At 40.7% G+C, this 14,300-nt stretch overlaps 3 protein-coding genes across 3 annotated transcripts; 2 read left to right on the top strand and 1 right to left on the bottom strand.

Annotated features, from left to right (window-relative positions):
• The first annotated feature begins 214 nt into the window (after positions 1-214).
• On the top strand, positions 215-4,421 carry rft1 (RFT1 homolog). Its single transcript, XM_005799900.2, has 10 exons — positions 215-396; positions 471-556; positions 646-768; positions 1,850-2,141; positions 2,359-2,493; positions 2,579-2,839; positions 2,913-3,057; positions 3,141-3,246; positions 3,332-3,581; positions 3,922-4,421. Exons 1-10 carry the CDS (start codon positions 334-336, stop codon positions 4,084-4,086), a joined length of 1,626 nt encoding a protein of 541 aa, XP_005799957.1. The 5' UTR covers positions 215-333; the 3' UTR covers positions 4,087-4,421.
• An 87-nt stretch (positions 4,422-4,508) lies between these two features.
• LOC102231932 (musculoskeletal embryonic nuclear protein 1) lies at positions 4,509-7,156 on the top strand. The gene is made up of 3 exons (XM_005799830.3): positions 4,509-6,201; positions 6,284-6,410; positions 6,729-7,156. The coding sequence occupies exons 1-3, from the start codon at positions 6,193-6,195 to the stop codon at positions 6,824-6,826; spliced, it is 234 nt and encodes a 77-aa protein (XP_005799887.1). The 5' UTR covers positions 4,509-6,192; the 3' UTR covers positions 6,827-7,156.
• Positions 7,157-7,474: 318 nt separating this feature from the next.
• On the bottom strand, positions 7,475-14,256 carry ruvbl1 (RuvB like AAA ATPase 1). The gene is made up of 11 exons (XM_014469056.2): positions 13,972-14,256; positions 12,928-13,014; positions 12,674-12,806; positions 11,745-11,896; positions 11,396-11,485; positions 9,830-9,979; positions 9,692-9,755; positions 9,421-9,619; positions 9,233-9,335; positions 9,059-9,150; positions 7,475-7,828 (listed from the first exon to the last, which is right to left on the bottom strand). The coding sequence occupies exons 1-11, from the start codon at positions 14,110-14,112 to the stop codon at positions 7,669-7,671; spliced, it is 1,371 nt and encodes a 456-aa protein (XP_014324542.2). The 5' UTR covers positions 14,113-14,256; the 3' UTR covers positions 7,475-7,668.
• Between the last annotated feature and the right edge of the window lie 44 nt (positions 14,257-14,300).

Here is a 14,300-nt window from a genome sequence, read left to right as displayed (position 1 = left end):
TTTTTACTTGAGTAAAAAATATGTTGAAGTGGCCCACTCTTATTAGAGAGCAACGTTTGGCAACTCTATCCACCTCTGCACAAATGCCACATTTTCTCTAACAGAGAGGCACTGTTTTACATCATAGAGGGGAGAGCTACGCCCTCTAGCGCTGCCAATGGAAATCGAACATCTTTTGACGTCACCGCGCCACGTAATTACGTACAATGTGTACGGAAGCGCTTGTGTTCCACTGTGGATCCGTTCTACGTAGCGACTCTACGATGTTTTCCCGATTTAAAAACCAGCCGGTTCCTCTTTGACGTCCGAACCGAACTTTATAGAGGGTCCGAAATGAGCACGCAGGACATCTTGAAAAATGCGTCCACTTTGGCGTCGTACAACGTTGTGCTGCAGGTGAACAAACACTTTCCACTCTTCTGTATGACACAAAACATGCAGGTTTTGTTTCAATCCTTCCCGTTTCCTAGGTGATGTTCCGTGTCCTCACCTTCCTCCTGAACGCCTTCACGCTGCGGTTCGTCTCCAAGGAGCTGATCGGCGTGGTGAACGTCAGGTAAGGAGAACAGCTGGAGGAGGTGAGTGAGGCTCTCGGTTCACCTCCCGTTGTAACCTGCGCTTCTCCTTCGTGTCTCCATCATTCAGGCTCACGTTGCTATATTCTACGTTAGTGTTTTTATCCAGAGAGGCTTTCAGGAGAGCCTGTCTGAGTGCAGAATCGGGGACAAGCCGCAGCTGGAGACAAGTCATCAACCTGTTATGGCTGACGTGAGTCACAATTACTCTCAGTAGGTTCGAGTGTCGTTGAAAAGTGAAATTGTTTCCATAATTTAACTCAAAAGGTGAAAGCGATGCGTTATATAGATCAATTACACCTCATTTGTGCTAATTTGTTCATTTTTACACCAAACAGTATTCACTTTGGGCTGTATCCAGCCATAGCAATAGAAGGTTGAGTGGAGGGAAAAAGTGTGGTGGTAAGAGGTTTGCAACCAGCAGCAATATCTGCATTAATGAGAGTATTGTGAAGATTACTGAAAAGTTTGAGATTTACTCAAAGCTTGGAAACTGTGGATCCATCTCATCAACCTGAGTTGCCTTCCTTGTGTAAACCAGAGATAATATTGAGTCTTTTGTCTGGGCTAAAGGGGAAAAGGTATAAAGCAGGGGAATACAACCTGTGGCTCCAGAGCCGCAAATGGTTCTTTGGATCTCACACAATAGCTCTTTTATAACTCTGGATAAGATCTGGAACCCCCCCCCCCAAACAACTAATGTTTCTAAGCATCAAATTCCAAATAACAACATGCAGTTTTGCATTTTCTAAAGTATACTTTTGTCATCAGAAGTTTTGGAACTATGTTTATTTAAATCTATAATTGTCCACAAATAATGTTCTATAGAAAACGATGTATCCATTTTCTTTTTGTAACGTCCTGTTTTGGATTTTATTTTATTTTAAAACCTAAGAATAAAAATAAAACATTTTTCTATTTAAAAATAACTACAAACCTTCTATAGAAGATATTCATCAAAAATGGGATGTTGTCATTTAACATGTGTGTCTCTAAAGTTTTTCTTTCTTAGCTGCACTAATGCTAAAAATGGCTCTTTGAGCTGTAGAGGTGACAAACCCTTGGTCTAAAGTGTTTTTCATTTTCATTAGTTATTTAATTTGAAAATTAAGGAGGAAGAGAGAAAAGGAACAGAATTCACATTGCTTGAACTCCAGTGTGAAGTTTCCACATAATTTTGTGCTAAATAGAAGAAATCTACTTGTACATTTTCAATTCCTTATTTGTCAGATATCCATCCATTCCCAAGCAGATTTGTGTTTGCCATTTTTCAGAGTGCCTCTTGGTGTGTTATGGGCCACCCTTCTTGGATGTGTGTGGCTGTGGCTCCTGGAGGTCCCAGATCCCCAGACGGTGCCTCACTACGGCCCTGCTGTGGTGCTCTTTGCCCTCTCTGGAGTTCAGGAGCTCCTGGCTGAGCCCCTCTGGGTCCTGGCTCAAGCTCACATGCTCGTCCAACTCAAAGTGATCGCTGAGAGCTTGGCTATGATCGCCAAGTGCAGCGTCACTGTGGTGCTGGTGGTGTTCGCCCCCGATTGGGGTCTTTACATCTTCTCTGCTGGCCAGGTATGACACAAGCTGAAATTCTCCACAAATACAATACCTACAAATCACAATCTTCAATGTAGACTTGATGGATCGTAGTCCCATGTTGGGAATACAAATGTTCTCCACACTTTTTGATTTTTATTTGTAAAATAAAAATTCTATAGCTTAAAGTTTCACTTAAACACATTGAAGTTTGTGATTGTAATTAATTGGGCTTTTTTAAAATTTTGTTTAGTTGGTGTACACTGGATTTCTGGTGTTGTGCTACGTCCTCTACTTCATTCGTTTCTTGGGCTCCAAAGAAGCAGCAAAGAAGACCTTCCCTCTGCAGCATATCAGAGATCTGCTGCCAAGCAAAGCTGATGGAGAGGTTGTTGACCTGGAACAACTTCATGATTATATAGTGTTTAAATAAAATCCTACCATACCATCCTGACCATCTGCTGTATGTGCAGCCGCTGGTAGACTGGACCGTGGCCCGGCTCACGTGGAGCTTCTTTAAGCAGTCGTTCCTGAAGCAGATCCTGACAGAGGGAGAGCGCTACGTCATGACCTTCCTGAACGTCCTCAGCTTCGGAGACCAGGGCATCTACGACATCGTCAACAACCTGGGCTCCATGGTGGCACGCTTCATCTTCCTGCCCATCGAGGAGAGCTTCTACATCTTCTTTGCCAAAGTGTTAGAGAGGGGACGCGATGTGGAAAGTCAGAAAAAGGTATGAACGAACAAAAGCACCACGAGGTGGTAATCTTTGCTTTTCACTCTTAATGTTGTGGTTTTCCACACAGGAAGATGTGGCGATTGCAGCAGAAGTCCTGGAGTGTTTGCTGAAGCTGGTGCTGGTAATTGGACTAATCATCTCAGTGTTTGGATATGCATACTCTCACCTGGCTCTGGATCTGTATGGTGGTGCCCTGTTAAGCAGTGGATCAGGTACGTGTACTACAAACAAAGCTTAAAAACTGAATATATGATTATTTTCTGATCTGAGTAACGAGCCATTGATTTCCTTAAAGGACCTGGTTTGCTGCGGTGCTACAGCTGCTATGTTCTCCTTTTGGCTGTGAACGGAGTGACGGAGTGCTTCGTGTTTGCTGCCATGAGCCAACAGGAAGTCGACAAGTAAGAATAGAGACAAAACAGATGCTGACAGTTCTCACATGACCTCAAGTCTCTTAATCTAACGCGGCTTGAGTTTGGTCCTCAGGTATAACCTGGTCATGCTGGCTCTGTCCGTGTCCTTCCTCCTCCTGTCCTACATGCTGACATGGTGGGCCGGTGGCATCGGCTTCATCCTGGCAAACTGCCTGAACATGGCCCTGCGTATTTCCCACAGCCTGCTCTACATTCACCGCTACTTCCAGTCCAGTCAGTGGAAACCGCTGCGAGGCCTTTTGCCTTCCCCGCTCCTGCTGGTGGTGCTCATTATCAGCGCAGGCGTAACTGCAGGGTCTGAGGTACTAAAGAAAAGGTTTTATCTTATAATGGGTTTATATTCAGAGATATTTCTGTACATTTAGAGTGTGTTCAATATCTTTTTTCACATTACAACCACAAACTTTAATGTATTTTACTGGGATTTTACGCAATGGCAACACACAAACATATTTCACGTGATAACTGAAAAGGATTTGAAATAGGTATTCCACATAAAGATGAAACTATTTTTTTTAACACCAAGTTCTCTGTTAAAGTTTGTGGTTGAAATGTGACAGTCTGATAAAACTCAAGGTGAATAAATATTTTTCCAAGACAATAAAAAGCTGTAAATTCAGCTTCTTAATTCTCGGTCATCAGGCCGTTTTCTGCTGCGACGGCGGCTGGCTGTTCAGGATGGTCCATATCGGCGTTGGAGGAGTTTGTCTGCTCTTCGTCCTGCTGGCTGTTCTTCTCACTGAGACTCAGCTGATGCAGTTTGTGAGGACTCAGCTGTTGCCTCGCTACAGAAAGAAACACACCTGACCAACCACACCAAAGACTGCTGCTGCTGCTGCTGCTGCTGAGGAATGAAAATATTTTACATCAACAAGCAGATTATCAACTAAATAACAGTTACTGTCTGTCAAACAGTGGGGGAATATATTTTTAAAATTGGACTTCTTACTCTAACATTCCTGTCTTGAATGTTTGCCAAATGTTTTTTCTGTTTCAGGATCTAAGCCTGAATGGAAAACATGGATGTACTTGAAGAATGCAGTTTTTTTTGTTACCAATCTTTATTTTGCACTACACGGCTGCAAGTGTATGAAATGTTAAGTTAAGCGAACAAACCAAAAATCTAACAATTTGAATGCTTATCGAATTCAGTTTGGTTTATTTCTTTAGAGCCAGTAATGTAATCTATAATTTCATGTCAAGATTTACAAGGTCTAATCCATGTCTTGTACACAGAATCCATTTAAATTCAAACCAACTCCGTTTAATCCAGTCAAAATCGGAACCAGTGGCATTTTAATTTTAGCTATAAACCATAGAGTCAAATTCAGTTCATTATTTAAAATTCAGAACCACTGAGTCAGCTGGTGTGAAAAGAAATGAAAATGTGCTGCAATGGCTCAGTTTTATCCGGTCTCCATGACAGAAACGTCACTAGAAGAGGACGGGTCACAGATAACGTTTTCTTTGGAAAGGAAGAGAAAGTAAAATTATTGGCAGCATTTGCTTTATCTGTGACTTTGTGGGAAAGAGACCCATCATCACACAAAACCAGAACCACCAGTTATAGTTATGGGAATGAAGCACATGCTACACAAAGCCATTGGGAGCAATATCTTTGTTAATGAATTATTCCATTAGAGAGAAAAACATACGTGATGGACCAGGACTCTGACTTTTGTGTAAGAGTGAAAATCAAAGATTTTGGCAATGATCAAGAGGCAACTGAAAACAAACACTGAGCCACAACAACTTAAGTCAATGGCAGCAATCACTGGACTGTATCTTACATAATTAACGCCAGCAAATGCAGATAATGATCATTATTCAGATTCTTTTTCAGAAACAGAAAGTAAAACATGCAAAGAAACTGGAGAGACTTTGGAAAATAGAGAGAAAACCATCAGCATTCCAAAACACAAAAATAAAAATATATACACGGATTAAATAGCACTATATGCACCCATATTTCTTTTACTAACCTTCGTTATTAATTAATGTTAATTAAATTACTTTATGTTTTCTGAATCAGTTTCTGGATATTGACTACACATAATAGATTACTGCCTAATCACACACATATAAAAGAAAAAAAAAAATCTCCATTTAGTGAATCTGGTCTGTGCTTTCTGGCTGCCCTTTTACATTTGTTAGATCCAAAGTTTACTTATTAGGAAACTGGAGCACCACTGAAATCATTTCATCATGTTACAAGTGGATGAAATAAGCTAACCGTGATCACTTTCTTGAGTTTTGTTGTTTTGTTTTTTTTACAGTGTGGGATTCAGTTTAAGAGGATTACAGCAAATAAATGTTACAGGATCAATTCAACAAACTTGCAATGTGGCTGGGAAAAACTTTCCAGAGATTTGTTGGTCTTTCTGATGTGCTGTGTTTAGATTAGTCAGAATCTAAACAGTGATGTCATTGTGAAAAATGAGCTGGAGTGGGTGGGAAAAGCATTTTTACAACAAGGGAAGTGTGAGTTTATCCTGCTGTCAGCCTGATTTCTTCTGATATCTGTACAAGTAAACACTAGCAAAGAGTCTGCTGAGGGGGTTGATGTATTAAGACATGCTGTTATCCTTCTGAACCGCTGCTTAACATTATTACAAAGCGGTTTTGCTGCAGTAAAGTACAAAAGAAGAGACTAAACCTCATCTCCCTGCATCTCTGGGATCTGTTAGATGAAGTTTACTGGAACAAGTTTCAGCTGTGATCTCATCATTCCATAACGAGACAGCCAACAGGAGGAGCCTGCTCACTTATGCACTGAGAGCAGATTCAGTGTTCACTGGGAAATCATTGCCAGATTGTCTGTATATATGTAAGCGTGTGCTGGAGGCGGCCTGGGATCAGCTGACAGCAAGAGAAGAACATTTACAGCCGGGTATCCACTGCTGCACGGCCACCATGTCTCAAGTAAGACCCGATTTTTAGTTTTCCCAGTTGTCAGCTGCTGTAGATATGGAGATAAGTTAAAGCGAGTGTTTCTGCCCTCCAGCCTGCACAGGAAGATGAACAGACGCAGCGTCCCGTAGTGAGAGAAGAGGACCTGACCGAAGCAAAGACCAAACTTGGTGGTGGAGGGGCGGTGAAGAGCAAGACCTTTGAAGTGATGGAGGAGTGCGGTGAGGATGTTAATATGTACCTAGAGAAATTTATGGTAGGGTTCCTTGACACAAATTTTTGCTTTTGACAGCAGACCGTGTGTATCTGTTCTCTGTTTGGTCAAACTGGGATCACATAATGACGGTAAGGGGAGTTAAATCTGATGCCGAAGTTTCCAGTCCATATACAGAGAGAGGAAACATGGCGCTTTAATGATGGGACATTCCTGACCTACCCAGTGGAGTTAAATATGAGCGTAAATAAAGTAGACGTCAACAGCTTTACAACAGCTTATCTGCTATTCAGTGAATCTTCTGATTTATCCTGGTTCTTTGCAGAGAAAATGGGTAAAGCGGCTCCCTCTGTGTTCAGCGGAGCGAGATCTGGAGGAGAGACGGCTTTCAACACTCGCTCCACTCGACAGGCCAGGAAGTAGAAGAAAAACTTCCCCTCCATGGATGAGCGGCACCTCTTCCAAGTTACTGATGTAATTTAACCTGTTAGTTATTGTCAACAGCATTTTTTTTTTGTCGCTTCATATCATGCAACTACCACCAGCTGAGATGTTTAATAAACTTCTTAGTCGGCTAAAAGCAATAAATGGTTTGATATAATTTTGATGCAACTTTATTTCACTTTTTCTGTTTATGGTAGGTTCTTATAGTCAGTTCTGTTTCTTAGTCTTTATACGCTACTGCAACAGAGGATGGATCCATTGTCATTTTTTTGCACATCTTTACCAGAAGTGCCAATAAAAGGAAGCGCTGTACCACACCGAGTGGGACTGATGTACTAAATATTAGTGCAGTTATATATTAGTTCAAACACATTTTACTGAGTCAGACACTTTATGAACGGAGCAAAATTTTAATATTTGATAAGACAAATTCTCCGTGTCAACTGCTAACTCAAGCTAATGTTTTAAAATATTGTAATTATGTTTCCTCGTTTATTTTCTAACAATTTTACACTGATGTAAAAGTGATAAGTATCAATGCAACTTATGCAGTACTGCATGAAACACACGAGACTGTTTATGTAGTAAACATCTATAACACCAGATAGAAATGGAAATAGTCAGTAATTGTGAGTTTTCTCTTTTATTTCAAAAATTCCAACAAAAATATTCAGACTATAAATCCATCAGAACAGAACTACTACAGAGAAGGGCTGGGAGGCAGAAATGTGACGAGGAGGAGCTCTGGATGCACAGCTGGAAATGCAAAAGACAAAAGACAGAACGAGGGAGGAGGAAGTGGAGCATCTTCCTGTGGGTTTTTATTTCATAAACTTGTGCTGCTGGTCTTGGAGGATTTTGGCTGACGACTTGGCGTCGTAGAACAATTCGTTAATCTCCTCGACCTGCTCCCTCTCCACGGTCTCTTTTCCCTGAACGCGGCCCAGCAGGCTGGCTGGGGTCAGCAGCTGCACAGCATACCTGAGAGGAAACGGGGAAATATAAGCGGTGATGCAGACATCTACGGTTATCGTTAAAATTATTTGTTTTTCATTTATTTTTGCCATTTAATAGATTTGAACTAACACTTTGTTAAATAATGATCATTTTCATCTTTGTTACCAGATAAAACAAATGCATTTGTGCAAAAGGAGCCGTTGATAGTGGGGAAGCTAACATGATTCAGGTGAAAAGCTCCTGAGCAACTAACTTTACCTCCACACAACTCCTCCACTTCTACTGAACCTTTTGATTTGGAGATAAATTATTATTCTGCACAAATCACAGGATTCATGCACATTTTTTTTTTATGTCAAAACTTCCAGACTCAAATTTCCACAGTTCTAATTTCTAACTAAAGTTAAGTAATAAAAAAAAAGTTCACCAGGATGGATTGCTTATTGCAGTAAGCAATTAATCACATGATAAATTTAAATGAGGTCAATAATTTCCATTGTGATGATAAATATTTTTTGAAATGAAGAGACATCATATTCCTTTTTATTAATGGTTTCTATTGTTTGTGGTTTTATTTCCATTTTATTTATCGTTTTTAGTTGCCGTGTTAAGTGTTGTTCACAAAAATGTAAGTTTCTTGGTCTTCGAAAGGATGAACTTGTATTATTATGCCATTATGAATATCTTGAAATCGGCTTAAAAATTTTTTTATCTGCCATTATTTATCTATAATCCATTCCCTAACATTCTTGTATAATCTGTATAATCTGTGCATATAGCTCCCATATTTATATTTATACACAATATCTATATCTCTTGCTATAACCCCTTATAGTCCATACATACATAGTCTTGTACATCTGTAAATAAATATTTATATCTCGTAGAGCACTTCTGGATAGATGCAAACTACATCTCGTTGCTTGTACTTGTGACAGTGCAATGACAATAAAGTTGAATTCTATTCTATTCTAAAAAAACAATATTTTTTATTGCAACGATTATGTGGAAAAATGTATTGCCCAGTTATTGAGACAGGCCTACATGGATGGACGGAGAGTGAAGTCTGGAATCAGTATCTCTCATACTGTATTATACATCATGATTTCTGTTTAATAGAAAATCCTTAAACTGCAAACTTTCCCAGCTTGTCTAGGAACCCGATAATTAGGTCTTTAAATAAAACAAAATAAATCATCAAGTGAATCAAACCTTCAGATGAAAACGTAAAAACATCCAGAATGTATCAACTACCTGAGGGTTGTTTTGGTGCCGATCTCTGCCAGGTGTGCGAGGGCCTCCTCGCTGATGCTGATCCCCTCGGTCTGAGCGCGGATCTTGGTGATCTACAAACCGCAGCCTTGTTAGCCACACAGGGCAACATCAATGCTAAGCAGCTAGCATTGATGTTGATCCCAGCAGACTCACCTGCTTCATCTCCTGCGGCGTGTACAGCATGGTGCGGATTATCATCACCCTGTCCAGTAGATCCAGAGGGATGCCATGTGGAGAGCTGATGTCCTCTGTCCCCCTGATAAACAACGTCACATTGTTTTGATTGTTTTAACTTTTTCCCCCCTTTTTTCTTTCCGGTTAAAAACACACCCGGTTCTCACCTGATCAGACATTTTCCTCTGTTGGAGGCGAACACAACGATCGGGGCGATGCTGCTCTCCAGAGCTCGATGGAGGTAAGTGAAGCACTCGATGTCCAGCATGTGCACCTCGTCCACAAACAGGACGCCGGGGACGAGCTCGGCCACGCCTTGGTCTATGTAGCGGTTCACCACCTTGTTGATCTCAGATCGAAGTTTATCTGAGGCGGGAAAAGAACAGCAGTCAGCTTGGGACGATTAGATCCTGGGAGTCGGAGGGTTTCGTGTTGTACCTGTGATTTCTGTCTTTTTGGGCTTCATCAGCTGTCCCATCATAGAGAGAATGTCCTGACCTCCCTGGGAGGAGACAATTTGAGCTTAGTTATTGTTCTCAAAACGAATATATGCATCATGGTTGAAGGTTTATGCACCTGTGGCCGGGCATTTGCAACATCTAGGTCGTGCAGCGTGACATCTTGGACTATTTCCTTCTTCTTGTGGACGTCGCCTTTGGGAAGTGGGACGTACTCCTCGGCCTCAAGGTCGAACTCCGTTGCAAAGGTGTCACAGCGGCCTTGCCTCTGCAGAGACACCATGACACACAACTCTATTAACAAAGAAATAGAAATCTCGTCTAAATGCAGGAGCAGAGCAGGGGGAACGAGGGCAGGTGTGTGATGCGGCTGCCAACTCATTGCAGAGAGAAGGCCTTTGGCTGAGGGATCAAACAGAGCATGAGGCTGCTGTCAACAGTAACAAATGTGCCACCCAGTCCTCTTCCTTTGCCGCTCGACTACAGCCGGCCCGATCCCCTCGGCCCCCCGCCCACCTGCAGCGATTAAAAGAACAGTCATCACAGCCTGTCAGCGCAGGCCACGATCCCCGCTGCGCTGAGATGTAAAGATAGACGGAGAATGAAGGGCTGCAGGAATGAGAGCTGCATGCAGGGCGGAGAGAGATGAAAGCAGAATGCCACCATGAAGGAGCAAAGAGGACAGGAGGCAGGAAAAAAAAAAAAGACTCAACTTTGATCTCAGGAAGAATTTACTCTTTTCGTGACATAAACACAATCCATGTTTAGTTTGAAGCGTTTTTTATTTTCTTGTTGACAAATGTGCTTCATATGGCTGGAAATGAGGAAAGCGTCTGGAGTAACGACACACAATGTGAGGCAGATCCTTATATTGGATTCTACCATTTATTTTTACCCCCAAAATTCCTGAAATCACTTAATAACCGCAGAGTGAACATCTACTTGCAAACAGTAAAAACACCTGAATCTGCATTAAAGAAATACTTCAGTATGAAACCTTTTAGAGCTTAAAAATAAAATCTCTGATTTTTCATTCCAAATCCCATTTCAATAATTTTTACTTCCTTTTTCTTACAGTGGGACACTTAAATAACTTCTGTATTTAAGTGCTCCCTAATTATACTGCATGTTCATTGCTTAGATGAGGAGTTTTCAGAGCTGTTTTTCTTTCTTTTTTCAGAACTCCAGGGTCAGTGATCTGCAACGTTTAGATGAGTTGCTGCTTCAACACACCTGAGGTCAATAGCAGGACTCTGGAGAACTGGACTACATACTGAGGAGGTGATTCAGACATTTGATTCAGGTTTGTTGGACAAGGGAAACACCTAAAAGTTGTGGGACCCTGGCCCCTGCGGACTGAAAATGGCCCCCGGCTTAGAGGATGGAAAAAAATTTAATTATCAAAGACACGATTGGAAACTGGCAAAATAATAAATCAGCCAAGACCGCACTGACTGAAATCGAGTGTTTTTCTTTTCTTTCTTACCAAAATTAGGTCTTGGCTTTTTTTCTTTAACAGGTATTAACAGAAGAAAACATTGTTCATTCATAAAAAAATCATTCAAGAGAGGAAGACAGAGTCTACTTTTTAACCACAGCCCATGCAGTCAGGACTCAAATACATACTATTTCAGTTTTGAAGAAGCAAAATGGTTCCTGTTTCACAAAATGAATGAAAGTTTACCTTGACAGCACCACTGTTAGCTTCGATGTAGATGACGTCTCCCACTTCCACACGCTCTTTCTGAAGACTCTCATAAATGCTGGGATCCAACTAGAGAAAGCGTAAAAGCACTTTTTAGGTCAACTCTAGGCCATTCATGTTGCACAAACTATACTTTAAAATGAGAAAAGTTGCTCCTAAAATATTAATCTGATCCATACAAATAAAACTCAAGAGAAGACAAATACTTTAAACAATTACAAAAAACTACTAATTTCATTTATCTGTTCATAATGGTGTTTATTACACACTTTGCTTCCAGTTTGCTGGCAACAGTCAAGGAAGAACAGATAAAGTAAAAAAATTTGACCTTGAGCTGCTTGGTGCCTTTGGCCGTCTTCAGACCGATGATGACGTGGCTGATGGTTTTTCCGTACCCACCCATAGGATTCTCCGTCTCACACGGGGTCAGCTCTGTCACCTCCCCTTCATACACCTCCTTTGTTTCTTTGATGCGCAGACCTGAACGTACACACACACACACAGACGCGCTTCATAATGGGGATTCAATAAGGTCTTTATATTCCCGTCTCAGCTAAGCCGCCACATCTTTCAGACTGCTGAATAATGCCTTTTATTACAGGAAAGAACGTGTGCGCGCCGGGCAAATGCCAGAGCATCTGTGTAACATGATCACACCTCTTTCACAAGAGGCTGTGGATCTGAGCATAAGCAGCACACAGGTGCCTGGTCCTCCATGTTGAGGGTCAGAGAGCTGTGCTTAAGGCAGGGACTGTGTTGCAGAGTTGCTACTGATGGGGTGACGACAAACGAGATGAACCCCAGCCCCCAGGTTCCTGCAAAATCCCTTCTAGAGGTGAAGCCAATGTGATGTTGACCAACTCTGTCTCTATTCTCTTCTCAGTGAAGAGGTAACATCATCAGTCAGCCAAACCCTTTCTGTTTTTCTTTATTAAAAAATCTTCTCTGTAAATTCACTTCACTTCCATGAAGTGTTAGCTTGAAGCTAAAGGCAGCAGATTTAATCAGGACATCCAGTTTCAATGAAAGTGAAGTTTTAAGAAAAACTCTTTACACACAAACTCTGGCTCTATGTTTGTTGAATAAAAACATCCCTGTTTCACACTACTGGTGTAAAAGTAGCACATATTGAACTTATAAATAAATACCTATAAAAAAAAACAATAATATATATATATATTCCTGCATATGTGTGTCTAGGAAAGTGCTTTTAAAAATAAAGGTGACATGGAATGGTATGGTAGATATCATACTTACCAATTGCTCTCCTAAAGTTCTCCATAAGTACTTCTGTTTTTTTAATTTCAGATGAGTACACTTCACTGCCAACCATGGGACAGAAAGGAACCTTGTTTCCCAACTCCTGTGCCATAGCTAAAGCGAGGGCAGTCTGAAGGTTGAAAGGCAGAAAAGAGAGGCCAGAATAATAATCATCATTCAAGTAAAAAGTCCAGTTAATGAGCTTGTACTCATACTCGTATCTCAGCACTTTGGAAAAACAGTGCACAAACCTTTCCTGTTCCTGGAGGTCCTGCCAACAAAACTGCTCTTCCTGCCATCTTTTTTGAGCGGATCATCTCAACAATGATTCCACAGGCCTGAGGAAATTGAAAAATGATGTGTATAAAAATTAAGTGTATTCATACACAAACTAACTAAATGTTTATAAAAACAAATACGTCCACATTGGAGAGGGGGGCTTGATATAAGGTGCAACACAAACACTGGAGACACAAGCCACAAATTCCTAATGTGTTGCTGTAATTAAATGAAAATAAGGCAAGAGAAAAAAAAAGCAAAAATATATGATTTGTCTTTAGTCAAGAACTAATCAGACTTCAATGGGCCAATACTCATTCCCATTTGTTGGGTCTTATTTGTCAGTTCTGATTTTTCTTTCCAAGGAGAAAAAGACATAAAAACGATCTTGGGTAAAAATTGACTAAACATTGTGCTGAAGGGTCTTTGACATAGACAACAGCTCTGAATCCAACACAATGTGAAGAAATTACAATAACAATTTCATGCATGTCCCTAACCATTTTTAGATTTTCTAAATACAAAACCTGAAACACAAACGTTAAAAACCACGCTGAGACGTCTTGAAACCAAAACAGAGCGAATGTTCGGCTTAATGCAATGTTAACACTGGGACTCTTTAGGTAACCATAAGGAGTTTTTCATAAAGAGTGTATAATTTACAATATTACTATTATACATCTAGTTTTTGTATAATAGTAATATTTTGTCTGGTTATTATTAAACTCTCCATTTAACATAAAAATGTAATTAAGCATAATATTAATACTACGATCTAATATAAATATTATACAACAATGATTTGTCATAATTATTCAACTCTATTCCATGAAACAATTAAATCGATCCCAACTTTAGAACTTTGAAATAAGAAGCGACCTAGCGGTGCTAACAGCGTTAGCATGTTGTCCACTGAACGACCTGCGTTTAGCTAAATATTACTGGCAAAACGAATATTATTTAATGGCTTTTATACACAGATTAATAACACCAATGTAGTGAAACATAAATATTACCTCTCTTGCAGTCTCCTGCCCGACCAGTCCACATGCTGTCTGTTTAGCATTTCCGGCCTCGTCTAGCCCGAGTCCTTTGACATGACTATGTGAGGCGATCCTTTGGGTTTTCGTGGTACTTTTTACCTCCTCTATCTTCATAGCTGTGTTATTTGGGTTTATGTGCAATCTAGAAGTCGCTAGTTTTCCTTCACACCAATAAAGACCTGATTTCCCGTTTGATTGTTTTAAACCGCCGCAGTCGGCGCCGAAACTCAAAACACAGGGAACTCGGTTTCCATGTGGGTTACTAGGGAAAGCGAGCGGAAGTGCGTCCCCCTAAGTTCCCG

This window comes from Xiphophorus maculatus, chromosome 20 (assembly GCF_002775205.1).
Source record: "Xiphophorus maculatus strain JP 163 A chromosome 20, X_maculatus-5.0-male, whole genome shotgun sequence".
NCBI lineage: Eukaryota > Metazoa > Chordata > Actinopteri > Cyprinodontiformes > Poeciliidae > Xiphophorus > Xiphophorus maculatus.
The sequence above is the reverse complement of the archived record's forward strand: the minus strand, read 5'-3'. Positions and strand labels throughout refer to the sequence as shown.